The 26,778-nt window shown below is 46.9% G+C and overlaps 1 protein-coding gene across 3 annotated transcripts in view; it reads left to right on the top strand.

The window, feature by feature from the left end:
• The window catches only part of LOC147900451 (uncharacterized), a 304,188-nt gene that overhangs the window by 15,009 nt on the left and 262,401 nt on the right, over window positions 1-26,778 (top strand). For all 3 annotated transcript variants that reach the window (XM_087377091.1, XM_087377090.1, XM_087377088.1), the window contains exon 2: window positions 25,754-25,894. In XM_087377091.1, coding sequence (XP_087233217.1) covers window positions 25,754-25,894 — 141 coding nt within the window. The remainder of the gene's footprint in view (window positions 1-25,753; window positions 25,895-26,778) is intronic.

The following is a 26,778-nucleotide window of genomic DNA, read 5'->3' as shown; positions in this document are numbered from 1 at the left end:
TTCATGATGTTTCAGACTGGTTCAGTGATGTATGCAGCCCCTTTGTTTTTCTATATGGATGATATGCTCTATGCATACTACAAAAGTTTGAGGTTAATTATGTATGGCTTTATGTTTCATACACTATGCTATGCAATATTGAAGCATATAATGGATACTCTTTATAGGTTCTCTGCCTTGGCTTTGCCTAAAATGCATGTAATGGGGAAAGGTTATGTGCTTCACTTGAGTAGTGATTTGATGAGCATAGATCTGAAGATCAAGGAAGATATTATGTGCCTCAATGGTGATATACTAGCTATACTAGCTAGTGATTCTTTTATGGAGATATGTACTTGGATGCATGCTGGTCTTGTGGCCTGAGAGCTAGTTTGGGATCACGTTCTGATAGTACTCTCACAGGATTTATGCGGCAGACTTGAGAAGCCTTTCACAAATGAGGAGCTCATGAAAGCCCTCAAGGCTCTCCCAACCCAGAAGTGCCCGGGTGAGGATGGCTTGACTTTGGCCTTCTTCCAAAACTTCTGGGAGATTATCTCCACTCCTTTCCGTTTAGCTCGCCAGGAGATTTTTGACATAGGCTTTCTCCCTCAATCCTTGAGCAGGGGGTGGATTTGTTTGATCCCGAAAGGGGGACGTAGGTCATACTTTTGACAGTGGAGGCCGATCACTCTGCTTGATACTACATACAAGATCCTCACCAAGGTCTTGAGTTTGCGATTACGGCCCCATCTTACCGACATCATTCACAACACACAGACTGGGTTTGTCCAGGAGCGCAGCATCCTGGACAACATCTTCACATTCTGGGAGGCAGTGGATTGGTCCAGGGAGGAGTCACAGCCACTGGCCGTCCTTCTCTTGGACTTTGAGAAGGCCTACGACAGGGTGGAGTGGTCCTTCCTGGAGGACACGATGAGGAGATTGGGTTTCTCGGACAGATAGGTTAGAGGAGTTTCAGCGCTATATGCAGGGAGCTCTAGTCACATATGCTTATCGGAGGACACACGGGTGAGGCCTTTTCTCTCTCTCGCTTGGTCTACCAGGGCTGCCCGCTCGCTCCCTTCCTCTTCTTGTTTGTGGTAGAGGCTTTGGGCTACTACTTGAGATCACAGGTGGCGGGTCTCATAGGGTTGAGGCTCCCAATCAGACAGGAGGAGGAGCTACTTGACTCGGAGTTTGCAGATGACACGGCCTTGTATGTTGAGGGCACCACAGCGAGTCTAGAGAGAGTCAGGGTCGCCTTGGCTATTTACTGTGAGGCCTCAGGGGCACGGATCAACTGGACAAACTCTATAGGTTTCTTCACAGGCTTTGAGGAGACACAGGATATCCGTGAGTGGGGGAGTGACTTTGGCTTCAGATGGATACCGTGGGACTAGACAGCGAGATACCTCGGATGCCAAGTGGGTATTCACATTATAGCAGAGCAGCAGATTGCCCCGGTCCTTGAGAGTGTTCGGCACAAGCTTCTTTATTGGAGCTCGACCAAACTCTCCCTAACAGGTCGCGCCTTAGTGGCAAACTAGGTCCTTCTTGCCACGGCCTCATATATCGCCTCCTACTGGTGCCACAAAGGATTCATCGGGTAGCTCCGTCGGATGGTACAGAACTTCCTTTGGGTAAGTTTAGATGGCACGAGGAACACTAGGGCCGGAGTAGCTTGGCAACGGTGATCATGCCGCAGGCACTAGGAGGCTTGGGTATCATTGATCCGGAGATGCAAAGCAGAGCCCTTCTGAGCAAGTTGGTGGTTCGTGGCCTTAGCCCAGGTGTAGAGCCTTGGAAGCTCCTCTTACAACGAGGGCTTCTAAGGAACACCCCACACACTAGGGGACAGTGGCAGCCTTCACATAGATGGATCTTCTCAAAGGCCCCCCTTATGGGGAAGGGCTCCCCCCTGATGAGGAGTCTTCACAGGGTCTGGCAGAGACTGGCAGGTTGTCTCATTCGTGCTCCACCCAGATGTAGAGAGGAGTTTGAGCGCCAGCCCCTTATGTGGCACCCAGAGATCAGAGATCAAGAGGGACGTATGCTCGCTTAGCGGACTCACATTGGTTGGGCACAGTGGGACAATGGTCCAGCAGGGTCCTTTGGCCGTTGGAGCAAATTACCTATGGAGGCAGAGGCGAGGCTTGACGCCCTAGCGCATTTGCGAGGGGCAGGGCAGCTGACGGGCGAGATTGACTTAGCCATTCCTGAGTCCTAGTGGGAAGGACTTCCTATTTAGAGAGACAACAGATGAATGGGGCATTTTTCCCGTACTGGTGTTTCCTTGAGGATGTTGATGCAGCGAGGCAGCACGCACCCCAGCTTCTTCCGTGTAGGACCTGGAGGTCTACTTCAGCCACTCATTGAGAGAGACCCCGAGATGGATGGGAGTCTTGATGGGATTCATTGGCAAATGATCAGAGTGGTGGGATGTTTGGGGAAGGAGTGGCACATTGACCCTCCCAGTATCTCAGAGCAGGACACCTCTAGATGGTGCCTTTGGCTGTGGGAAGGTAGACCCCTGAGGGAGGTCCAGTGGAATCTGGGATAGTGGTTCTGGCCCTCCAGGGGCATCCTAGCTGAGTCAGTGGATGAGGTGCCCTTCTTTTCCTACACCACACGGATTGGCAGGAGGCTTCAGATGGACTCATCAAGGTGGACTCCCTCAAGGGAGAGGCATTGGGTGACCCAGAGAATGTCTCGGGATGTTCGCTTCAGGTTTTGGACGCGGCTGTGGTCCAGCTTGCGGCCGAGGAAGATTTCATACTTCTTCTGGCTGGCCGCCCATGGAGGCGTGTCCATCAGACCGTGGTTGGAGCAGTTGCGAGTGGAGGGGCAGTGCCATTGTTGCTCCGATGGTGTCCTGGAGACTATCCCGCACTGCCTGTGGAGCTATCGTAGCGCAGCGAGGATTTGGATGGGAGCCCTCAGGATCATGACACTTATGTAGAATCTTCATAGAGACTACACCTGGGGAATGGTGGCTTGGAGAGGTCGATATGGAATTTTATATGGAGTGAACTTGATGGCACGGAGGATGTTACACCTAGAGTGGCTTGGGAGACTCTCATTCTTCCCAATTCGGAAGGGGGTCTTAATATAATATATCCAGATTTACAGTGCAGGGCCTTGCTCTACAAGATGGTTGTGAGGGGGCTTATGCCTGGGCAGGAGCCGTGGAAGGACTTTTTTATTCCTAGCATACAATCATGCACACTGTCTTCAGGAGAAGACTAGATAGATAGTACCAGATGGATCTTCACTTCAGCCCATATCAGACCTCCTTCCTTCCGTATCATGGCTGCTATCTTGAAAGCATGGGCCAGCTTAAGGAGTACTCTTCGGAGAGCCCCCCCTTTCTCTTGTGAAGAGATTGATAGGCAACCACTCATGTGGAATGATAGCATAATGGATGAGCATGGTAGACCACTGGGTCCTCTCACTACATGCAGTGGTCCAGTTGGGAGAGGTGACCTGCCTCCACTGTGGTTGCCTGGAAAGCTTTCAAAAAGCTTCCAGAGGATAGGAAAGCTCATATAGCTAGTCATCTCAGAGGGAGAGTAGGCAGAATTCAGCAGATCGATGCAACCTTGCCAGTTGATTGGGTTGAGACAGATGACATGCCTATACTTGCTCCACTTGGCTGGCCGCATTCTTGAGTATGGGCATTCCACTTTGGGTTATTGCCCTATTTTTTTATGTGCATTTAGGAGGCAAGTTGTCTAGATCTTGAGATGACATCTTGCTAGAGAGAGCATTTCAGCCGGTCAGAATTGCAAGCTATGTAGACGTTGGTTTTGACTTTCAGTGTGGTACGTGGATCCTAACCCCCTTCTCATTTCGATGGGATCATGGAGATTATGGCTCTATAGAGGTGTCCCCATAAAGTGCCTGGAATGGGACCCAGGAGTGTGGGAGTGGATTGACGAAGGGCACCGGGAGAAGAGCCTCCCCTTTTTTCGTTCCACGGTCAGGAATGCCAAGAGATTTCAGCTCAGTTGTAGAGGTTAAAGGCCCTCGAGAGCTCTTCATTGGGATGCCTTTCACATATGTGCTGATTTGCATAAAAACTTTTGGAGGAGAGTTGGAAATCCCATAGGAATAGAAAAATCACTCTCTTTTTCTAGCTTTCTATTCATGGTGGGATTACTATGAACCTGTGGAGATCTAGGTTTGGGGCTGACCCTACTTGTTCCTGGTGCCATGTTGCTATGGAGACTATTCAACATTGTCTATGGGATTGTAGACATGCCGAAGGGGGTTGCCAGGATTTTCAATTTTTTTGCTCCTTCCCCCTTCTTCATGACTTGGGGCTTAGTTGCTTGGATTTCCCTTTTGGAGCCTCATATTTTCTTTGAGAGACATGACTCATCATGGACTATAGCTATTAGACGACACTTGGTTGAGCAATGTTGTCTAGATGACGTTCTTGTGTCACTGTGCATGCCTCGGTGGACTCTTCTTGGGAGATATTAGCGAGCATTTCAGCGTGGCACATTTGGGGAGCCAGGTGCACAGAGGCTTTGGATGGATCCCAGGTTCACCCATCTTACACTATGGCCAGTATATGGACATACACTATACATACACTAATGGCCATCTGAACGAGCATGCAGGGATCCTCTCGGGCAGCTTCTGCTAGGAGGGATGCTTTCCTCAGGGAATGGAGGAGCTCTCCCTTCTTCTCTCAGTCTTCCACGGGGTTGAGATGGCATTTTCAGCCTCAACCTTGGTTATTTTGTATCTCTTCTTGAGGAGTATTTTCATTCACAGCATGATTTATTACCGCCTTGAGCTTGCTCTTGCGGGTTTTATTCATACTTAATGAAAGTCTTTTTTTCCCAAAAAAAAAGAAATTGAAGGACAAGGCCTTGGAAGGGAAAAGTCCATGTGACTGTTCTAGTCAAATGTCAATGCAAATTTGCCTATGAGCAAATGTGACTCAAAAGCCCCAATTTTTGAGTGTTCCACCAACCAAAACGTCGATAGTGTTGACTAATATGCAAGAGCAAGCTATTGAAGGAAAATGGAAGCCCAAAACACAGTTTGCCTGGAACTTTGAAGTTGGAGCAGCATGAAGAAACAAACAGAACCTGCACGGAGCTGAGAAAATTTCTGTACAGACTCGTGTTAAAAAGCCGATAGTTGTACGGATCTGTATGATTGTACGGATAGCTCTACTTGGAGTGAAAATTTGTCGAAATGAACCTGAGGCCGTCACGCTTGTACGAAATAATCACATGAGCCCTGAATTGAATAATGATACCATGGCCAACCACAAGGGAGAGAATGGTGGCTGAAACTGAAATACAAGTCCCTCCCTTGGTGCCAAGTGCAGCAAGCCAAAAATTATGACTTAAAAGCAACTTATCTGACTTGCTACTATCTCGAAGATCTAGTTTGTGCTCTTGGATAAAAAGAATACCAATGGGCCCCCCCTAAAACCCCAAAGTGCAACTGATTACGAATCAACTGTCCTCAGCGACCAACACCACCAAGACTTTGAATATTGTAGCTAACAATCCTCATCTACGGGAGGAAGAAGCCTAGAACTAGTTCCCAAGTGAAGGAAGCACATGATGTTGTTCTTGGATTTTTGTTAGCTCCTTTTGAGCTTTTTTTTCAATCATGCATGACATGATGTACTTCCGCATTTGAGCTTGCTCTTGCGGCTTTCATTCATACTTAATGAAGTAATCTTTTTGGGGGGGGAAAAAAAAAGCCTTCCTCGGTAGTCAGATTTGACCCTATGTAGTGGAAATTCTTTCTAGTTCTCAGGGCTCAATGTTCCACACCTACAGTATTTATAGATATTACATTATGCTTAGAGCCATCAATACAAAAGATACGTAGTGTCATCTTGATCCTTCCTTTTCCACACGTTTTCACTCATCCATCCTTTTCCATACTTTTTTTAAAACTCATCCATCCTTTTCACTATTTTATTCTCATACTTTCCCAAAAACAAAGGGCATACGTGCCCAAAAGGTATGGTAGGCATTTTAACTCCTCTACCCTTTACAAAATCATTTGAGCAGTATTACAAAATTGAGGCATATAGCCTTGCATATATTGATAGAATAAAATATTTCCAGGAGCTTTTTCACTCCCATTCATCCACAGCTTCATCTGTACTCAGGTAATCAATAACATTAGAAGTCACAATTGAATGCATCACACATCAATCAATTCTAATGTTATTGTTAGTAATCAAACAAACACATCAACTTGGCATCACATTATTGTATGGTGATATAAGCACACGCCATTCATATTAGTATTTACAATAGAATCACCCATGATACTAAATGGCAATATAAAACATACATGTCTAGATAGGCATCCCCAACTAAACACACAAAGTATAGATAGAACCCTTGCCACGTCTAGTGTGTTTCTATCTAATACTTTGCTTACATGATGTACTGCCCGTTCAAGCAGTAATATTGGGTAAGGTGTGGTAGTTTTGACTCGCAAGTGTCTTCTAAGGGATGTTTTTTGCATTTTCTCAATGTCATCCCATGTTGATGGTGAAATACTTCCACCCCATACTTCTACCCCATAGAGCACTGTTTGTATGACATGCATCGAATAGGATGCATCCAATGTGCCATCGCCTGGTATCACTATTACTGCAGTCATTCTCAAAATGACAATATTGGCCCCACACAACATCAATCCTCCTTTGTACGGACTGGTCCCATCTATGTTTTGTCAGCACATCAACTCAGATATTTGAGTGATTGTACCATCTCGATTTGCTGTCCATTATACATAGTGCCTGGAGAGTTGGTGGCTGTACTGTTTTCACTACCATCATTTTGGTTTTGTTAACATTAACTGCCAAGCCACTTTCCTTACAAAACTCATGAAGCACGTGCATCATCTGCTGCATGTTTGCTACCATACATGAGAAAAAGACTACATCATCTGCATATATAACAGCAATATATTGTTCAGCAGTACGTGCATGCTGCATGTTTGCTACCGTATTTGAGAAAAAGACTACAGCATCTGCATATAATAACAGCAGCATATTCACAAATCTAAGGGCCAATACATAGGCTACATTGGGAAGAAGGGTGTGGATGCCCCCATAGTAACTTCACCTAGGAAACATCAATCAGTCTGCGCTGTTTCCTTAGCCAACTCTTCCAATCAATCAATGCATAGCCCACCAATGTTGATGACAGCTGGCAGCTCTGTTTCACACCCATATTTCCATAGAACGTGGTTGACACCCCTTTTGTGCCTTTGAGTTGAAAAACTACCTTCTCATGTAGTCTATATACCGCCATCCTTATTTCATTCGGCAGCTCTAAGCACGCCATTCTCTCCCATAGGCTGTTTGTTGGCACCGTGTCAAATACTTTCTTAAAATCTATGAAGCAGCAAAGAGGGGCTTCCGTTGTTGCAAACGGATCTCCTCCATCAGAACCCATAGTGTGACCAAATGATCTGCAGTGTTGTGGTCTCTCCGGAAAACAACTTGTCCAATGGCCCTCTTCTTATTGATTTCTGCCCATAAGCTGATATCGCTCTCAATAATTGTACTGAATAGTTTGGCCATAGTGGATCCAACTATGATGGTTTTGTATTGGTGAGTTGTTTCTATCCCCTCCTCTATAGATAGGCTTTGCCCAATTCTCTTGCCATTCTGGTGGGAAACCGTGTAGTAGGAGATACATTCTTGCATATATTCTTTTTTCAACTTGACTAGCTCAGCATTAAGATGCAATGCGTCAGCTTCTTTTCCATTAGCCATTTCATCTCTTTCTGACTGTTGACCAGGCTCCATCATGGACTGTACCTACGGGACCTATTTTTGATCAAGAGACATGGAGATAGCATTCTTGGCAGCACTATCTAGGTGTATCGTAGTGCTTTGGCCTCTCCTCTGAGCTAGATACCTTTAGCCTCTTCTCCACACTAGCACTTTCCTCAGCATGTTGATTACACTGTCATTGATGCAGTTGTATATACTTTTGGATTTCAGATGTTGGATTGCCTTATTGTTACTCTCTATTTGGTTGCAGGGGTATGATTATAATTTTGAAACTACACTGCTGTACATCAAGCTTGTATTATTTGTTCAAATGAAAAATGATATAATTCTCTCGGATTTTTGGATGAGGATTGTCTGGTTGCAGTTTCATATGGTTATAATTTGAGAAGAATTTGCTTCATGATTATTTGTTTAAATGGAAAAAAAAGAGGAGTGTAACATTTGTGTTTTTAAAATTCGTTGAACGGACTGTGAATTGTTTAGGTGGAGCATGGATTTTTCAAGTTTATGAGACATCCGAGATATTTCTTAAAGCCTCTATAGATAACATGCTTGGATGAGGCAAGGCCCCAATCACGACAGTGACAGTGGCTGTGGCTGTGATTGTGGTTGGTGGCAGGTGACTTTAGCTGCTTGGACTGTGGCTGGTGTCTCTTGTTGTGGTTGTGGCCAAGCATCGATTGTGGCAAGAGATGTTATGGCTGTGGCAAGGGGCACATGCAACTATGATGCGGTCACAACAAGTCAAAACTAAGATGGGACTTGTGGTAGTGACCTGTAATTATGACAATGGAGCTCCATTTGTGGCAAGGGCTGCTGGTCTGGATGGAACTGAAACTTGCTGCAATTCAGAGCGGCATGTTAAGGACCATGATCTGCAAGTGGACATTGCTGGAGATTATGTTTGAATGGGACTTGCTTGCCGAGCCAAGCCCAAACCACATGCAAATTGGAAAATATATGAACCCATGAGATCTCACACTGATCTAGATCCTATTCAATGTATGCATACAAGCATGAATAAACCACACACACATCTGGACGATAGACCAAGCCCTTCTAGCAGCAGGCCTGACTGGTCTGTCCTTCAGCCAACCCAGTCCATGAGGGTTTATTGACCATAGAGCCGACCCAATGCGAGACCCAATGCGAGCTGTAGCCAGCAAGGCCGGCCAGGGCTGCCTATAAAGCCCCTCATTTCTTGCATCTATTTCTCGGGTCTGTCCCAGCTCCATTGCCCAATATATTGGGCAATGGAGCCATGCACTGCCTGCCTTTGAGCCCCATGTCAGGGTCCCTGTGCAGCTCATTTGATCATGGCTTCCCCAAGAACGCCACCTCTCCCCTCCCCCTCTCCTTCATCATCATCACAGGCCTCCTCCCCAGTAGCCCCATCAACCACGGCTCCACAGTACTTCTCCCGCGTATCCCCTCTACCTCCACCTCGTCCAGCCTCGCTACTCCTACAAACCAATCTCCCGCCCAGATCACGTTGTCCCCACCCTCAGTACAACCTTAGCAGCCCACCTTCATTCCCACCCGGACCAGGATATCTTAGGCCCCCACCAGATGCTTGGGACTCCCGATTGGCTGAGATACATAGCATCCGGGCCCGTCAGGCAGATCTGATACATTACACTCAGGAGCAGGCCCGACGATACACCCCGGAGCAGGCCCGCATTATACACGAGCAGGGCACCCTTATCGAGGGGCTCAGACACGACATCACACAGCTCCGAGAGGATCTTGGGACCCTAAGAGCAGTGCCTGGAGGGACCCCAGTTATAGAGATGGAGGCACAGATAGCCACGATTCAATCAGCTATAGCAAAGACGACTAGATGGGTGAACGTGGTGAAACGGGAGCCCGCAAAGGCAACCGTTTCAGCCGCCATACAGGAGCAGCAGCAGAGGGCTTCAAAGGCCCTTAACATCCGGATACGAAGGATCACGCGAGACAGCACCAGCACCACAACGACACCCCTGGAGGAGGCGATCACCTTTGTGACCACCACCATGGGGGTCCCCGACCACGGCATAGAGGGGGCATGGCATGTTGGGACAGACCCCAACCGAGAACAACCCCTAGTCATCCGCTTCAGAGATTCACATTCTCGACTAGTGACACTCCGACGTCAAGCCGCTTTACGAGAGCATCCCACCCTGTCCATGGATGAGGATTTGACACCACTACAGATTGAGGAGCGCCGAGTTTTTCTCCAGCAGCGGGATGTTGCCCTGGTCCGAGATGGTAGTTTGTTGACCGGCACCCGTCGGGCTCCCACCCGTACCCCCTAGGGGGACGGGGGTTATGAGACTCAGGTTTCCGAGACCCTAGCTTGCACCATTTGGAACTGTAATGGTACCTTATGGTCAGACCCAGGGAACTTCTCGGAATCTTACACAGGACGAGACATAGTCTTTTACACGGAGACACACCAGAGCCCAGAGCGTCCACTACCGATAGTCAGTGGCTACACATGGGAGTCAACCTTCAGGGATGAGACGAGGGATATAGGAGGAGTTCGAGGATCAGGCGGGGTTGCAGTATTGTACAGGTCTTCCCTCGTTGGAGCCATCTCCACCATTGAGAGGAAGGATGCACACTCCCGATTCATGTGGATCCAGATCCGATGAACGGCCACTCATGACCTTTTCATAGCAATATGCTACTTCCCACCAGACACATTCCACTTTGCCAGAGTTGCGTGAGAGGAGGGTGAGACATCACCATATGCACCCTTACATCCGGATATCCTGGACCTTTCATCTCACGGGAAGTTCTCCTTGTTGGGGACCTCAACGCCAGGACGAGCATGCGCCAGGCACCACTCCTGGACTTCCGAGACGACTCTATCATGCTACCAGACATGGACCTAGACGGAGCAGGTATGACCAAGATCTCATCGGACCGACACGGGCCTGTTACACCATATGGACACGCGCTCCTTGACCTGGGCAGGATGCATGATCTCATCATCTACAACGGGCTTGACCTATGGCCCTCCTCATGTGGTTTAACTTGTTTCCCACATGGGGGGGGCACTAGTATAGTAGATTACATCATGGGATCCCCTACCTTCACCTCACGTATCACCAACTTCACCGTAGCGCCACTCCCTCCAGGAGCTGATCACACATACCTATTCTTCACTATCGTCACCTCATGCTTAGCCACACCACACACACCACATATGACGCATGGCACCTACCTCGACATACACTTTGATCACAGCCTCTCCCCTGCCTACTCTAGACGCCTAAATAGACTCCTAACCTACATCGATCACATACCACTCATAGAGGACCGTGCTGCCCTAATTAGTCACACACTCCACGAGGCTGCCCTCCAAGTCTTTCCCCACACCACACGGTCCACTAGACCACCACCTCTTGGTTCTCTACCCTGCAACAACTGGTACGATGTGGAGTGCAAGGCTTTTCTCCGACAACTCCGACTTGACACTAGGTGTCACCTCCCGAACACACCAGACATGGTACGCAAGTACCGATGTCTCGTACGTCGGAAGAAGCAGGCATTTCTTTGTCGAAATGAGGAGGAGCTGCTGAACATCTTGTACAGCAACAACTCTAAGGAATTTTGGCACAGATTCCTTGAGCGTAGGTCTCCATCACCTCTCACTGACACGAGAGTTTGGCACACGTATGCATGCCATCTTTATGATGTTCCACACCAACCTACTCCAGATCTCATACACACACCTCGCCCCACCACTTGCACGTTGTTCACTAGAGGGGGAGTCAAGGACGCGACATTGAAACTGCACAATGGCCGAGCTAAGGACCACGAGGGGCTATGCACTAAGTTTATCGCATATGGAATCGACACGTTAGCCCCGATCCTAGCAAAGCTATTCAATGACGCTGTTTGGCTTCCCCCGCCTTGGATACTCAACACCATCACCACCATCCACAAGGCAGGGGATCCCATGGACCCGAGTAACTACATGACTATCATGATTGGACATGTGATGTCTAAGATCTATGCATCAATATTGGATGCGTCGGTCAGCCTGTTCACAGAGATGAGAGGGCTCAGAGCAGAGGGTCAGGCCGGTTTCAGGCGAGACCATGGGACTATGGATCACATACTCACACTCAGGAGTGTCATAGAGAAGGCTAGATCACGGAAGGAGAGGATATATTGCTGCTTTGTGGATTTTCGCAAAGCCTTTGACACAGTACCTCGAGCTCGACTCATCACACGCCTGCAAGCACTGGGATTTGGTGACCAGGAGATCATCTGGGCAATCATGGCACTTTATGAGAGTCTCAAGCAGAGTTCGGACAGGCGGAGGTTGGATAGATGAGATCTTGAGCACCATAGGGGTCAAACAGGGTTGTCCCTAATCACCAACTCTGTTTGGCCTCTACATCGATGAGCTTGAGACTTTCATGGGGGCTTCGGAGGGACTACTTGCTCACTTGCCGGGATCATCATCAGGATTCTTCTTTATGCAGATGACGTGGCACTCTTATCATCCACACCTGAGGGGCTCCAGCGACACCTGGACGCACTGCAAGCTTTTTGTTTATCCCATGATTTGGAGGTCAACCTTGGCAAGACCAAGGTCATGATCTTTAACACCTCTCGAGCAAACATGCACCGGAAGCAGTTCACTTTCGGTGGGTCACCAGTTGAGATTGTATCCTCATACACTTACTTGAGGGTCATCTTCTCCGGCCCGATCTTCACGATGAGACCAGCGATGTAGGCTAGATTGAGCAGGGGAGACGCCTCACTGGATTGGCTAGAGAGACAGTGCTTCCACTCCCACTTCCAGGACCTTAGGACTAAGGCTCTTCTCTTCAACTCCTTGGTCCGACTAGCCGGTATGTATGGCAGCCCTGGTTGGGGACCTGACATGTCAGATATAGAGTGGATATAGGTGGAGCGCCTGCATATCCTTATGCTCTCACGGATGATTTGGAGGAAACCATCTGCACCACATCATATCATTCAGGCCGAGTTTGGTGCTTCTCCACTCTAGCTAGATGCAGCCTTTCAAACCATCACATATCTACACCGGGTTAGATCATATGGGGACTGCACATCAGGGAGACAGAGGTTGCCATGGTTGGTTCTCGATTCCTCCATGAGGTTGGCAGCAGAGGGAGACGAGCGAGGCTGGTATGCACGGACTCACAGATGGTTTGTGAGACTGGGGTTTCACATCGATAGGATACCTGCTTTTCAGTATAGTTTGGATGCCCCTCCGGTACTCCCACCCACCATCCCAATTGGGCCACACACCAACCAGGTCATTCGAGAGGATCTCTTGCAACTACACACCTTTAGGACCTGGTTGGAGCCGAGGGAGCTTCCAATGAAGTTGAGCTTCTACAGAGATCACTGTCTTTGTATTTCAGAGGGATACATCACACCACCGGGGTACACTGAGCTTCACATGCCTCACTCACTACGGATCTCCATCGGACAGTTTCTGGTATCATCACACCGCCTCCGCATAGAGAGTGGTAGAGCAGAGGGGATCCCTAGGGAGCATCACATATGCACATTGTGCGACTGTCACGAGGTTGAGTCAGAGGAGCATTTTATTTTCAGGTGCCCAGTGTACTACGAGATCTGAGGTCGCTACCACTGTCTCTTCAGAGACGGCTTTGGGTTTCTTTCCAGATTCCTCGCCTACCCAGATTAGAGATGCCTAGCGGCCTTCATTCACGAGGGGGTCCGACACAGAGAGTGCTTACTCAGGCGACGGGGCTTGGCCACACCACTAGATACCTCTCAGAGCAGGATCACAGAGTTCTTCCCATCAAGTGATATTGATCGTCCAGTCTCTAGACGCAGACGTGACAGAGACCCCGACCCGACGACCGTAGCACAACACATGAGGCATCGAGGGACACACAGATCACTCTAGGGGACCTCCCGTCATTGTTTAGACCCGGGGCACACCCCACGGGAGTCACGGTGGCTCTGGTCTTGCGTCGAGACTGAGACACACGGCACCCCTTGATAGACACCAGCGTCCCATCATCGGCTATGCACCAGCTAGGGTGACATGACATACAGAGGATTCCGCTCCCGCTCCAGTCTTTTTTTTCTTTTCATTGTCACACCCAGATGTATCTGATTATGTATGATCAGACTGAGGACTCAGCACGGGTCATGATGCTCGTTTAGTAGCTCCACCCTTACTGTGATTTGTATCAGGTTTTCTTTCAGTCTCATAGACCCATCGGTCTTCCGAAGACTCTAATAAAATTTCTTTCTTTCTAAGGGTGGATCATAATCAAACATACGATGGATCTTCATGTGCTGCCCCTGTGGAAACCTGCATGCTGCCCACATGGAAGCCTCTCTCTTTCCCTCATCCATACGAATGTCGCTTCTTTGCGGACTCCTTATTTGAGGGCTCACATGTGGACCCTACATTTCCAACATAGGGTGTCACACCATACCATTCAGTTCTTTCAGAATTTGTATATATATATTTATTTAATTATTTATTTTTTTTATTTTTTTTATTTTTTTCCACAAAAAAGAGACTTCTATTAAGTAAGAAAGGAACCCGCTAGAGCAAGCTCTGTGCGGAAATACGCCATGCTAAGCATGTAATAAAAAACACCTCAGAGGAATGAGGTAGAAAGAAGCCAAGGCTGAGGCTGAAAATGCCATCTCAACCCTGTAGAAGTCTCAGCAAAGAAGGGAGAGTCTCTCCGATCTCTGAGAAAAGTAACTCTCCTGGAGGAGGCTGCTCGAGATGATCCCTGCATGGTCGCCCAAATGGCCATCAGAGTGTGTATCGTATCTATCCAAGTACTAGCCAAGATCTGAGAAGGGTGAACCTGAGAACCCTCCAAAGCCTCAGTGCATCTGGCTCTCCAAATGTGCTATGCTGCAATGCTAGCTAGGATCTCCCATGGAGAGTCAACCGAGGAGTGAGCAGCCCTGAAAAGAGTGGCTAGAACATCCTCTAGAGAGCACGACTCCACAAGGTGTCGTCGGATGTGAAGAGCCCAAGAGGAATCAAGTCTCTCAAAAAATACCTGGGCCCTGAAAGAGTAAGCCAAGCTAATGATCCCCAGGTCATATAGAAAGGTAGGTGAACAAAAGTGCTGAAAAGTCTTGCAATCCCCTTCCATATGATTCTCGCCTGTCTGCAATCCCATAGGCAGTGTTGTATTGTCTCCAAAGCAGAAAGGCAGCGAGGGCAAGAAGGGTCAGCTCCGAACTTGGACCTCCAATGGTTTACTGCTATCCCACCATGAATAGAAAGCCAAAAGAAGAGAGTGATTTTTCTATTCCAGTGGGATTTCTAGAGTCTCTACCAAAAAAATTTCTGCAAGTCAGCAGGAATCTGAAAGTTCTCCCAATGATGAGCTCTGGTGGGCCTCCAACCCCTACAGCTGAGCTGGAATTTCCTGGCATTACTGACCGTGTAACGAAAGAAGGGAATGCCCTTCTCTCGGTGCCCTTCATCTATCCATTCCCATTCCCCAGGGTCCCACTGCAAAAACTTAATTGGGACACCTCCATAGAGCCACAACCTCCATGAGCCAAGGGCGAGGAGAAGGGGGTCAGGATCCAAGTACCACTGTGAAAGAGAGCCATGCTCCATGAAGCCCACTACCCTAACTGGCTGAAACGGCACCTCCAACAAGATATCGTCTATGGATCTGGACAGCCTGCCCCCTGAAGAAACATCAAATACTAAGGCATCCTCATGTGGGTCAAGAAGAACTCCCAATCTGGAAAATGCCCCCATCTAGGTGGAGCAAGTAATAGGCATGTCATCTGTGTCTACCCAATCCAAGAGCAAGGCTACATCAATCTGTTGTGGACTCTCCCTGCACTCCCTCTGAGATTAAGAACCATCTGGTCCTGTTGGTCTGCAGGAAGCTTCCTGAAGGCTTTCCATGCTTCCACTGTAGATGCAAGGCCCCTCTCCCATCTTGGCCACTGCATGTAAGGAGAAGCTCCAAGTGGTCTGCCAAGCTCATCCAAAATCCTGTCATTCCACATGATAGGTTGCCTTTCAATCTCTTCACGGGTCGATGGGGGAATCCTGCGAAGAGTACTCCCGAAGCTGGCCCATGCTTTCAGGATAGCAACCATAAGAGGGGAAGGGGGAAACCTGAGGTGGGCTGTGGTGAAAACCCATCTAGTACTGTGTGTCCAATCCTCTCCTGAAGTGGGCGTGCGAGACTGTATGCATCTGATAAAAAAATCTTTCCAAGGCTCTTGCCCTGGCATAAGCCCTCTCACAACGAACTTGCAGAGTAAAGCTCTGCACTGTAGATCTGGGTCGATGATATTCAAACCCCCTTCTCTTGTAGGAAGAATCAAGGTCTCCCAAGCCACCCTGGCTGTAACATCAGTTGTGCCATCTAGACCACTCCATAAAAAGTTTCGTACAGGCCTCTTAAGCTGAGTGATACAATCCCTAGAGTGGCACCAACAAAAGCATACAAACCATGCTGTGGCTAGAAGAACCTGGTTAACCACCACCACCCCGGAGGCCAAGTCAAGTTTGGCTGAGCTCCAAAAAAGGAGCTTTCTTCTGATGCTTTCCAACACCGGAGCAAACTGTTGTGAAGGAGAGATGCCCACCCCAACCTGGCAGCCCAAATATCTGACGGAGACGCCCCTCTATACCCAAGTGAAGCCAATATCATTACCCCAATCCGGGGTGTCATCCTCGCAAATCCAAAAACCACTAGATTTATGCCAATTAATGTGTGCACCTGCAGCCGTGCAAAACAAATCCAAGGCTGTCCGGAAGGAAGTGAGTGTTCTGGGGGAGGCATCCAAAAAAACAGCCGTGTCATGTGCCAACTCACTATCTAGGAGCTCTTCTTCCCGGCGGATAGGAAGCCTCAGCCCATAAGTATCAGCTTGAGATCTAATGCAGATACTCATAGCTTCCGCAACAAACAGAAAAAGAAACGGGGCAAGAGGACATCCCTGGCGGACGGATCTGGAAATCTGAAACCTGTCCCCTGTTACCCCCCCAATGAGCAACTGGCTATGGGCTGATCTGTAGAGAGAGGATACTCCTCTAATCCATGCATCTGAAAAACCAAAGCGAGATAGAGTACCCTCTAAAAAATCCCAGTCTACTCTGTCGTAAGCTTTCTCAAAGTCCAAGAGTAGAATGGCCAATCTCTGGCGGCTCTACATGGCCCATTCTGAGGCCTTCCAAAATGAGAAAATATTATCAAAAATACTTCTGCCATGCACAAACCCTATCTGCGTGTCATGAATCAAATCTGGAAGAAAAACATGTAGCCGTAGACTGATGGCTTTCACCAGAATCTTGTAAAAAGTGCCCAATAGAGTGATGGGTCTCCATTGAGACACAAGATTTCTATTACCCCCCTTTGGGATGAGATGAATGAGACCATCTGTAAGTGAGTCCGGCATCTCACCAGAGTCCCACACGCCTTGCAGGGCTGATGTAATGTGATCACCAATCTGCTCCCAAAAAGTAATAAAAAAGGAGGGGGTAAGTCCATCTGAACCTGGGCACTTGCCCTTGTGAAGGGCAAGTAATGCAGCCTTGAATTCTGCATTGGTGAAAGGTGCATCCAGAGAAACATACATCTCATCCTTAACCAATATAGGGATACACTGCCAAATAACCTCTCTGGCATCATCAATGGCCTGTGTGCCTGGATCTGCAGTAAGAAGGGATGCGAAAAAATCTGAAGCTACAGGCATGACAGCATCAGGATCTGACTATAACACCCCGTCTGAGTCAACAAGCTGTGAAACCCTATCTCTATAGCGCCACCATTTCCACAATTCATAACTTCGTTTGCATCTGGATAAAAGTGACTACAGAGCTTGTCAATGAAAAATGTTAGAGTGACGTCTCTTTCGTGACATCGCAAATTGTGTGGCAAAAAGATAAAAGAAGCAGAATTTACATGAACCTCAAAAGGAGAAAACTAAAAAGAGCTACATGCTCTAGAGTCTAGATCATAAATAACAATATGCCCTACTTCACTCTCTTCTAAATCTCCCTACAAGGGAACTAAATCCGTGTATGATGGAGGAGGCTTCAAAGGAGAAAAAAAGAAAGAAAGAAAGAAAGTTTATTAAAGTCTTCGGAAGACCGATGGGTCTATGAGACTGTGAAAAACCTGATACAATGAGTTGTGGTAGTGGAGCTACTAAACGAGCATCCACACCAATGCAGAATGCAAAAAATGCAAAATGGTAGTACTAAATCCTAAGTACAACATAGTCATATCTCAACTGTATGTATCAATCAATCTCAGCATCATCGTCGACATCATCATAACCATCATCATCATCAGCAGCAGTAGCAGGACATCAGGATGGATGAGGCTGTGGAGGTGGAGGCATGAGGTCAGCAGCAATAGACCGTTGTCTCCCCCCCAAGGGTGCAGTCCTGGTACGTCTCCTAGTCGTAGCTCTGCGTCTAACCAGGGCCACTGTGACCCCCATCGATCGGGCTCCGACATTGAACAAGGAGGGGATGTCCCCAAATATGATCTGTGAGTCAACCCTCTGTCTGAGCTGTCGGGTCACAATCACGTCAAGGTCTCACCTCGTGGGGGTCTATGTGATTTGGCTGAAAGAACTCCATGATAGAGCTCTAAGAGGTATCAATCAGGGGAGAAGTCTGCTCTTGTCTCTGTACTCAAAGTATCCTATCTCGGTGTTTGAGCACCTCATGAATGAAACCGGCCAAGCATCGCTAGTCTGGGTAGGAGAGGAAACGGGCCAAAACCCCATAACTATCTCTGAAGAAGCAGTAGAAACACCCACAGATGTCATAGTAAACAAGGCATATGAATATGAAATGCTCCTCTGTCTCAATCTCCTGCATGTCACACAGTGTGCATATGCGCCTCTCCCTGTGTAACCGCTCTGCTCTGCTGCTCTTGATACGAAGTCTGTGAGAAGAGATCCGTTGTCTGAGACCAATCCAAGTCTACAGCCAGTCTCAGTGTGCTAAGGACAGGATGTCGTAAATGATGCCCACGTCTTCAATGTTTGCATTGTGAGTGGGATCCACCTGAGCAGTGGTGGAATTGAAGATGTGATAGAGCTGTGAGTAAGTAAAATGGGATAAGGGTGGTGAAATAAAATTGTGCTACAGACTAGTGTTGGGGCTACGGATGAGAATAGGAAAGCACAATTCTTCCTTGTAGGAAAACCAATGCCATTTGAAGTTTCAGGGCAGGATCTTGTTGATAAGTAAGAAGGCAAGCAGAATCCTCACACAAAAATTCTGCCCATTAAGCTACAGAGACTCCATTTAAATATGCAAGTTAGAATTCTCCTAGATGCGAAACACAAAATGCCATTCAAACTACAAAAAGCTCAAGGCCGCTAGAGGAATGACGGAAGGGAATGAAGCGACTATAGCTGTCTTCTCCCCAATGGGAATGATCAGTGTTGCAGGCAGCTGCAAAAAGAGCATGCTGTTCTCTCTCATTACACTTGCAAGAGTTTTGGCAGCAAGTTCTGGGTGGTAATAGAAGCGTTGGAGGTGTGGTTGATGAAAGATGTGTAAGAACAAAGTGGAGATAGGTTGTGAACACAAGTGAGCAAGAGTGCACACACAAGAAATCTCTAATAGAAATGTTCAAATGAAACGATACAAGTACTTGGTATATATAGTACCCAAGTACTACTGGTCAACCATAGGATTGACTTTATGCCTACAACACCATATCTTTGTAATCTCTTACAAATCCCCCCTCAAAGATATGGCTGAAAGTACCCTAGAAACATCTCAGGTATACCCTGTAGTACCTAAAGTACCATGGTTGCACAAATTCATCTAGATGGATATGCAACCTATGGGAGTACATGAAAACAATGTCATTGTGAATCACTTCACAACCCCCCTTGACATTGTGAGAATGTCTCTGATCCCCAAGCCATGTCGATGTCGTAAGAAAAGATTTGTTGACAGGGCCTTGGTAAAGATATCCGCCACATTGTCCTCAGATGGACAATAAATGAGATCAATGAAGCCATCAGAAATACAATCTCGTACATAATGATAATGATTTTCAATGTGTTTCATGCGAGCATGAAAGACAGGATTGTTGGCTATGGCAATTCAACTCTGGCTGTCACAGAAGATAGAGTTTGCTTCGCCATCCTGTGCATGATGTAAGTCATGCAAAAGCTTCCTTAACCACATTAACTCCGTAGTGGCTGAATTTGCAGCTTTGTACTCTGCTTCACTGGAGGAAAGAGAGACTCGCTCTTGCTTCTTACTGAGCCATGAGATACATGCTGAACCCAATGAGAAGCAATAGCCAGTAGTGGACCATCTGTCGTCAATGTCCCCTGACCAATCTGAGTCGGTGAAACCACTCAGCTTTAGATCACAATTTGAAGCATAATGCAAGCCAAGAGAGAGAGTGCCATGGACATATCTGAGAACCCTCTTTGCTGCATTCCAATGTGTGATCGTGGGACAATGCATGAACTGGCTCAAAAGCTTTGTGGTGTAGGCAATATAAGGCCGTGTGGAGCATAGATATATCAAACTACCAACCAACTGCCTGTACAAAGTTCCATCAAACTTTTCAGCAGTATCATGCTTACTCAGCTTGAGTCCCTTTTACAATGGAGTAGTCATGCTTACTCAGCTTGAGTCACTTTTACGATGGAGTAGCCACAGGCTTACAGTTCTCCATTTTAAATTTCTGCAGCAACCCCTTTGAATACTTTGTCTGTGACATAGAAATCCCATCATGGGTCTGCCAAAACTCAATGCCAAGACAAAAGTGCAATAGGCCCAAATCTGTCATGTCAAAGTTGTGACATAAAGCGGACTGCACTGCTGTAATTTGCTGCAAATCATTGCCAGTGAGTATGATGTTATCCACATATAGTACCAACATAACCAATTCTGATTTTTGCTGCAGAACATACAGATTTGGCTCTGTATGAGTGTTTACGAAGCCCTGGGACAGCAAAAACTGATGTATCTTCTGATACCACGCACGAGGTGCTTGCTTCAGCCCATATAGAGCCTTCCTGAGCTTGCATACCTTGTGCTCTTGTCCCTTCACCTCAAAACCTTGGGGCTGATGTACATAGACCTCCTCTTTAAGATCTCCATTGAGGAAAGCGGTCTTGTCATCCATCTGGTACACTGACCAACCATAAAATGCAGCAAGAGAGATGACAGAACAAATCGTGGTCATCTTGGCCACTGGAGCAAATGTCTCCTCATAATCTATCCCCTCCCTTTAGCAACCAAACGGGCTTTGTATTTCTCAACTGTGCCATCTGAATGGTATTTCACCTTATAAATTCATTTCGTGCCAACCACATTTTTCCCAATGGGCACATCAACCAAGTCCCATGTGGCATTCTTCTCAATGGATTTAATCTCAGCTTCCATAGCTTTCTGCCATGCCGGATTATGCTGAGCATCCTTGAAGCTCTGAGGCTCGTTTTCAGCTTCCATCACTGAGGTCATCAAAGAAAAATTCACCTTTTTCTGATTTTTCTGAGTGCTGGCCCTGGTTTTCCCCAAAGTAGGCTGATCCTTAGCATCTTGAATGGTCAACCTTGCTAAACGTGGAATAGATTTCTCTTCTATACCACTCGGAGCTGGATCAACATCTTTAGTGGCCTCACGACGTTGATAATGCCTCCAAACATGAGGCGGTCTATTCTCATTAATAGGCTGCAAATCTGAAACATTTGAGGGAGATCCATCCTCAACATGTGGCAAGCCATCTGAACTATGAGAATTAGATGGGGAAGCATCAAGAGACTCCATCTCATCATCCTCAAACTGGATGATGTCCAAAGGGGTGTCATCGTATGGTGGCAAGTCTGCACTAGTGGGCTGCATGCACTCATTCTTAGCAAAGAGAACATCTCTGCTGATTATTACCTTCTTGGTAGCGGGATTATAAAGCCTAAATCCCCTGCTTTCAGTGCTATACCCCACAAAAATGCATTTGACACTCTTGTCATCAAGCTTTGTCCGATGTGCATCTGGAACCAAAGCATATGCCACTGAGCCAATAACTCTGAAATGACTAACCTTTGGCTTGAAGCCATACAAAGCCTCAAATGGAGTCACATTAACCAAAGCTTTGGTAGGGCATCTGTTCTAAACATAAGTGGCCGTCACAACTGCTTCTCCCCAAAAAGCCTTTGAGACTCTCTTGAATTTCAGCATGCATCTCGTCATTTCCATGAGAGTACGACTCTTCCTCTGAGGGAGTGGATTATGCTGTGGTGTGTAGGGGCATGTCAAGTGATGTTTAATCCTATGTTGCTTCAAAAATCCTTGGAATGCATGTGACATGTACTCTCCCCCTCTATCTGAGTTGAGTGTTCCAATTCTAGAATTGGTTTCGTTCTCAGCCATAGCTTTGAACTCTGAAACCAATAGAACACCTCAGATTTTTCCTTCATGAGAAAAAGCCATGTGAACCTGGAGAAGTCATCTATAAAGGTCACAAAGTACCTTGCTCCTCTATGCGTGGGAATAGTCATGGGGCCACATACATCACTGTGCACTATCTGCAACACTTTGGTTGCCTTGAACAAATTCTTGCCTTGTTTACTAAATGTCAAGCGATGCAATTTGCCAAGTGCACACCCCTCACACACTTCATTTGCTGGTTGCTGCAATTTTGGCATTCCTCGAGTCATATTATTGTTGTACAAGTAGGACAATGCCCTGTGATGGACATGTCCAAACCTGGCATGCCATAAATCAGCCTGGGAAGTGTTTGCTGCAGCCAATACCTTCTGATCATAAGGCTGAGCATCGAGCTTGTATAAGCCTCTGTCATATGTGCCTGTTGCTACAACCTCATAGCCTTTCTTTGGATCCTTGATTTTGCATTGGTTATCCTGAAATTCAACCAACATATGTTGATCATGGGCAATGTTTGAAACTGAAATCAGATTTTGCCTCAAATTTGGAACATACCAAACATCTCGGATATACTTAACTTTCCCATTATCAAGCTGAATGGGAATGTGCCCAACTCCGATGATGTCTTGAGAAGCATCATTGGCACATGTAACCTATCTACCATGAACAGGTGTCACGCTCTCAAACCACTCCTGGCGAGGAGTCATGTGCTTAGTAGCACCACTGTCGATATACCATGTATCACTTGCAACAAGGGAAGCATCCCCTGATTGATTTTCAGCATTCAAATCCCCCCTGGCATCCTTCTTCTCATTAAATGCAGCAAACCTAAAATCTCTATCACCTTGGGCAAGATGAGCTTCACCATGTGCATCTGAAGCACGAGTTTCAGTGGGGTCAACAAAAGTACTGCTAGAGCTGTCCCTTTGCCTCTTCTTTTCATTGGCAATCCTTTTCTGACACTGCGATGTAATGTCCTAGCTTCTTGCAATAATTGCATTTGTCCTTTTTCAGATTTTTGCTTGAACTGCTTGCATTCCCCTCCTTGGGCTGAGGTGTATGGCTGTGTTTTGGCTCAAACTTTTTCTGAAATTTGTTCTTTCCACCCATGGCAAGTGCTTGCTCACCCTGATGAGAGGCTTTGGCAAAATTTGAGCATCTCTCCTCTTCCTACAACAAAAGCCCAAGTAACTCATCGATCGATGCCCTGAGAACAATGATTAATGAAGTGATGAATGTGCCATATGAAGGCGCTAAGCTATTGAGAGTAAGAGATGAGCTTCTTGTCTTCTATTTCCTCATCAATACTTGCGAACTGATCATGTAGATCAGTGATCTTGGCAATATGATCAGTGATGGCCTGGCCTTCCTACATCTCGAGATCCTTGAGCTGATTTGTCAAGGCAATCGCCCTTGCCTCATTCTTAACATGATACATGTTTGCCAATCTTTCCCATGCTGCCTTTGCGTCCTTGCATGACTTGATAGTTGTCACAATGTGCCTGTTCACATTTGTGGCAATCAAAAACATTGCTTGGGCACTGCGGTGGTCAAACTTCTTCTGCTCCTCCGTCGATGCTATGGGACTAGTAGGAGGGACTGTACAGTCTGCTGTCTGCCTGTAGTCTGACCCGAAGAAGCGTGCTGGCCTCACCTCATCCCCACTAACAGTATCCCACAAGCCCTTACCAACCAAGATGTTCTTAAGCATGACTGACCACAAGGCATAGTTTGGTCCATCCAGCTTGTCACCCTCGGACAAATTGCCAAAACTGTCTGAAAGAGTCGACCTGATGCAAAATGGAATACCCACAAGCTGCAAATGTACTTGTAAAAATAATTGCAAGTCCCAAAAGTGCAACTGGCTGCAAATGTTCCTGCGAAATCCCAAAGTAATACTGGCTGCAAATGCAAAGTACGACTGGCTGCTCTAAAATGCCACTGATTGCACAATGCAATCACTGCAAAAATGGCAATCATTGCACTCTGCTGCAGTCTGAAGTGCAATCCCAAACTGAAAATACACAACCCAAATCTGAAATAGCGCACCCACGAGTGCTCAAATGCATCCAACAAAGCTCAAAAGCATCCACAACTGTAAAGTAACTGCAAATGCACCCAACAATGCAGAGTATCTGCAAATGCATCTAAGAGTGCAAGAGTATGGGCTGCAAAAACAGTCCCGAAGCAAAATACACAGCTCAAAACACTTATTGAAAGTGCACCTTGGCCCGAAACACTTGCAAAACAGTCCATTGACTGTATGGACAAGCTGGAGATGACAAAGGAGCTGAAGTGAGCTGCTTGGAGCTAAATGAAGTTGTTGGGAGTACTTCTGAACACAACACACGTGTGGGGAAGAGCCTGTAGAAGTATGGAGACTCCTGGAGCTGTTGGAACACACCCAGGAGATTCTGGAGCTGAAAAGAGTCCAGATCTGAGCAAAAACGCCGAAAAATAGCCGAAAATTGCTCGAATCACCTTTTAACTAGTCGTATGGACTCGAAATCAGGTTCCAACCAGTCGTACGGACAGATCCATACAGACTGTACGGACAAAAAATAGTTCCCCCTCCCCCCCCCGCCTGCAATGGTGTGGGACAGGCTTGTTTGTATGCACAAAAAACAGTTCCTCCCCCCTCCCCCCCGCGTGCAATGGTGCGGGACAGGCTTGTTTGTATGCAGGCAGCTCAGAAATTTCAAAAAATATCGAAATCGGACCTCAAAAGGTCAAAAAACAGCCGCTGGATTGTTGGAGCTACCTCAAACGAAAGCTAGAGAGCTGAATGTGAGAACCTGGAACGCGCACTGGAGCACCAAGCTTGCGAGAGTCTGGAAGCAAGCACAGGAATGGGCTCTAGAGACGGAAGCGCTCTGATACCAAATGTGGGAACAAAGTGGAGATAGGTTGTGAACACAAGTGAGCAAGAGTGTAGAGACGGAAGCGCTCTGATACCAAATGTGGGAACAAAGTGGAGATAGGTTGTGAACACAAGTGAGCAAGAGTGCAGACACAAGAAAGCTCCAATAGAAATGTTCAAATGAAACAATACAAGTACTTGGTATATATAGTACCGAAGTACTACTGGTCAACCATAGGGTTGAATTTATGCCTACAACACCTTATCTTTGTAATCTCTTACAAGATGTCTTGTATCCTTAGAATTTTCATGATTAAAAAAAAAGACCAAGATTGACAGGAATGACAACACCAATATAGTCAATGGTTGTATTGATTAAGCTAAAAGCTTAGTAGATGTTTTACTGTTGATGATACCAAAATAAACAACAAAGCTCCCTTTTGTTATCGTTGGTACAGCCAATGCCATGGTCATCAAACTTAAAATGCATTTCAACTTACATTATACTACTTTGCTTTTGCTCCATGCTTTTGTGTATCCTGGTTTTTCCTCAAGTACGCCAAAAGCAACTTGAGACTTCACTTCTCCACTAGAAAGTGAGTCTACATTCATTCAAAATACATTTTTAGATATAAATCTTTAAAGGTGAGAAATCAGTTGTCTTTGTATGAGTTTGATATATATATGCGCATGTTGATGATGCACAAAGTCTATCTCATGTGTACAGGGTACTATGATTGGTGCTGAAGTTGAAATCAAAGAAGAATGCTACACAACTATGCTATTGCCAAGGAAAGAAACTGAGAGATATCAAAGAAAAAAGCTGGGGGTCCATGATCCAGAGCTTTGGTGCTTGAAAGTTCCACAGGTACAGTTTTGTGCTACCTTTGTTCTATTTTTTGTAGGCCTTGATCTGCACTAAAATTGACCATGCAGGCTCTCTTGTTTCCAGAAGTTTTAAAGTAGTCGATTGGGAAGGACCTAATATTTTAAAACTATAAGCAATTTTTTCAGGCCCTCATAGTCGTGCCTGTGAACACGCCTCCACGTTGCCCCTCATGGACAGCCAAAACACAAGGCATTGCTTGCCCCTTTGATCCGTACACCTTGCTGCCCTGAAAGACAGCCAAGGGCGAAGCCCTGGAAGACAGCCAAGGGTGAAGCCTGTCTCTGAGCTATGTCTGCAGCACTCCGCTCTCTCTGGCCCCTCTGGATGATGGCCCAAAGCCTTGCCGATCTGCATGCTCCAATCTGCTCTTCAGATGCTGCTCCAATGGATGAGACGTGAGCCCCCAATGGGCTCGTTTTATAGGGGCTGGTAGCCCCCCAAAATAGCCCACTGGATCAGCACATCAGCCGACCCAGCCAATAGACCCCCTGGTATGTAAAACCAACCTGTGGGGCAGCTTCTTTGCTGCTTTGCAGGTCCCGCCTGGCCACGTGGCAGGAAGCCACTGGCCCAGGTTGTCCTGCCTCTGCCCCCACTTTCTCCAGGCCCTTTCCCTGGCCTAAAATTTTCTTCAGCCAGTCACATTTCGTCTCCTAGTGTCAAGACCTGTTCCTGCCCTTGGACACCTGCCACAGCTGCGTATACTCTGCTTCAGCCCTCTGTACAGGCCCATACACATGCGCCTACCATCCGTACTTTTGCTGCAAGGTACCAGGCTGATGACATCACCTTTCAGGGTGTAACCTCTGCATAGATCTGCTCCATACATTTCCAGACTGCCACCTGGCAATTCCGTACAGTCC

This window comes from Dipteris shenzhenensis, chromosome 7 (genome assembly GCF_047967505.1).
Source record: "Dipteris shenzhenensis isolate YYH24624 ecotype China chromosome 7, Dip_SZ_1.0, whole genome shotgun sequence".
NCBI classification, from domain to species: domain Eukaryota; kingdom Viridiplantae; phylum Streptophyta; class Polypodiopsida; order Gleicheniales; family Dipteridaceae; genus Dipteris; species Dipteris shenzhenensis.
This window is presented reverse-complemented; position numbering and strand designations above follow the sequence as displayed.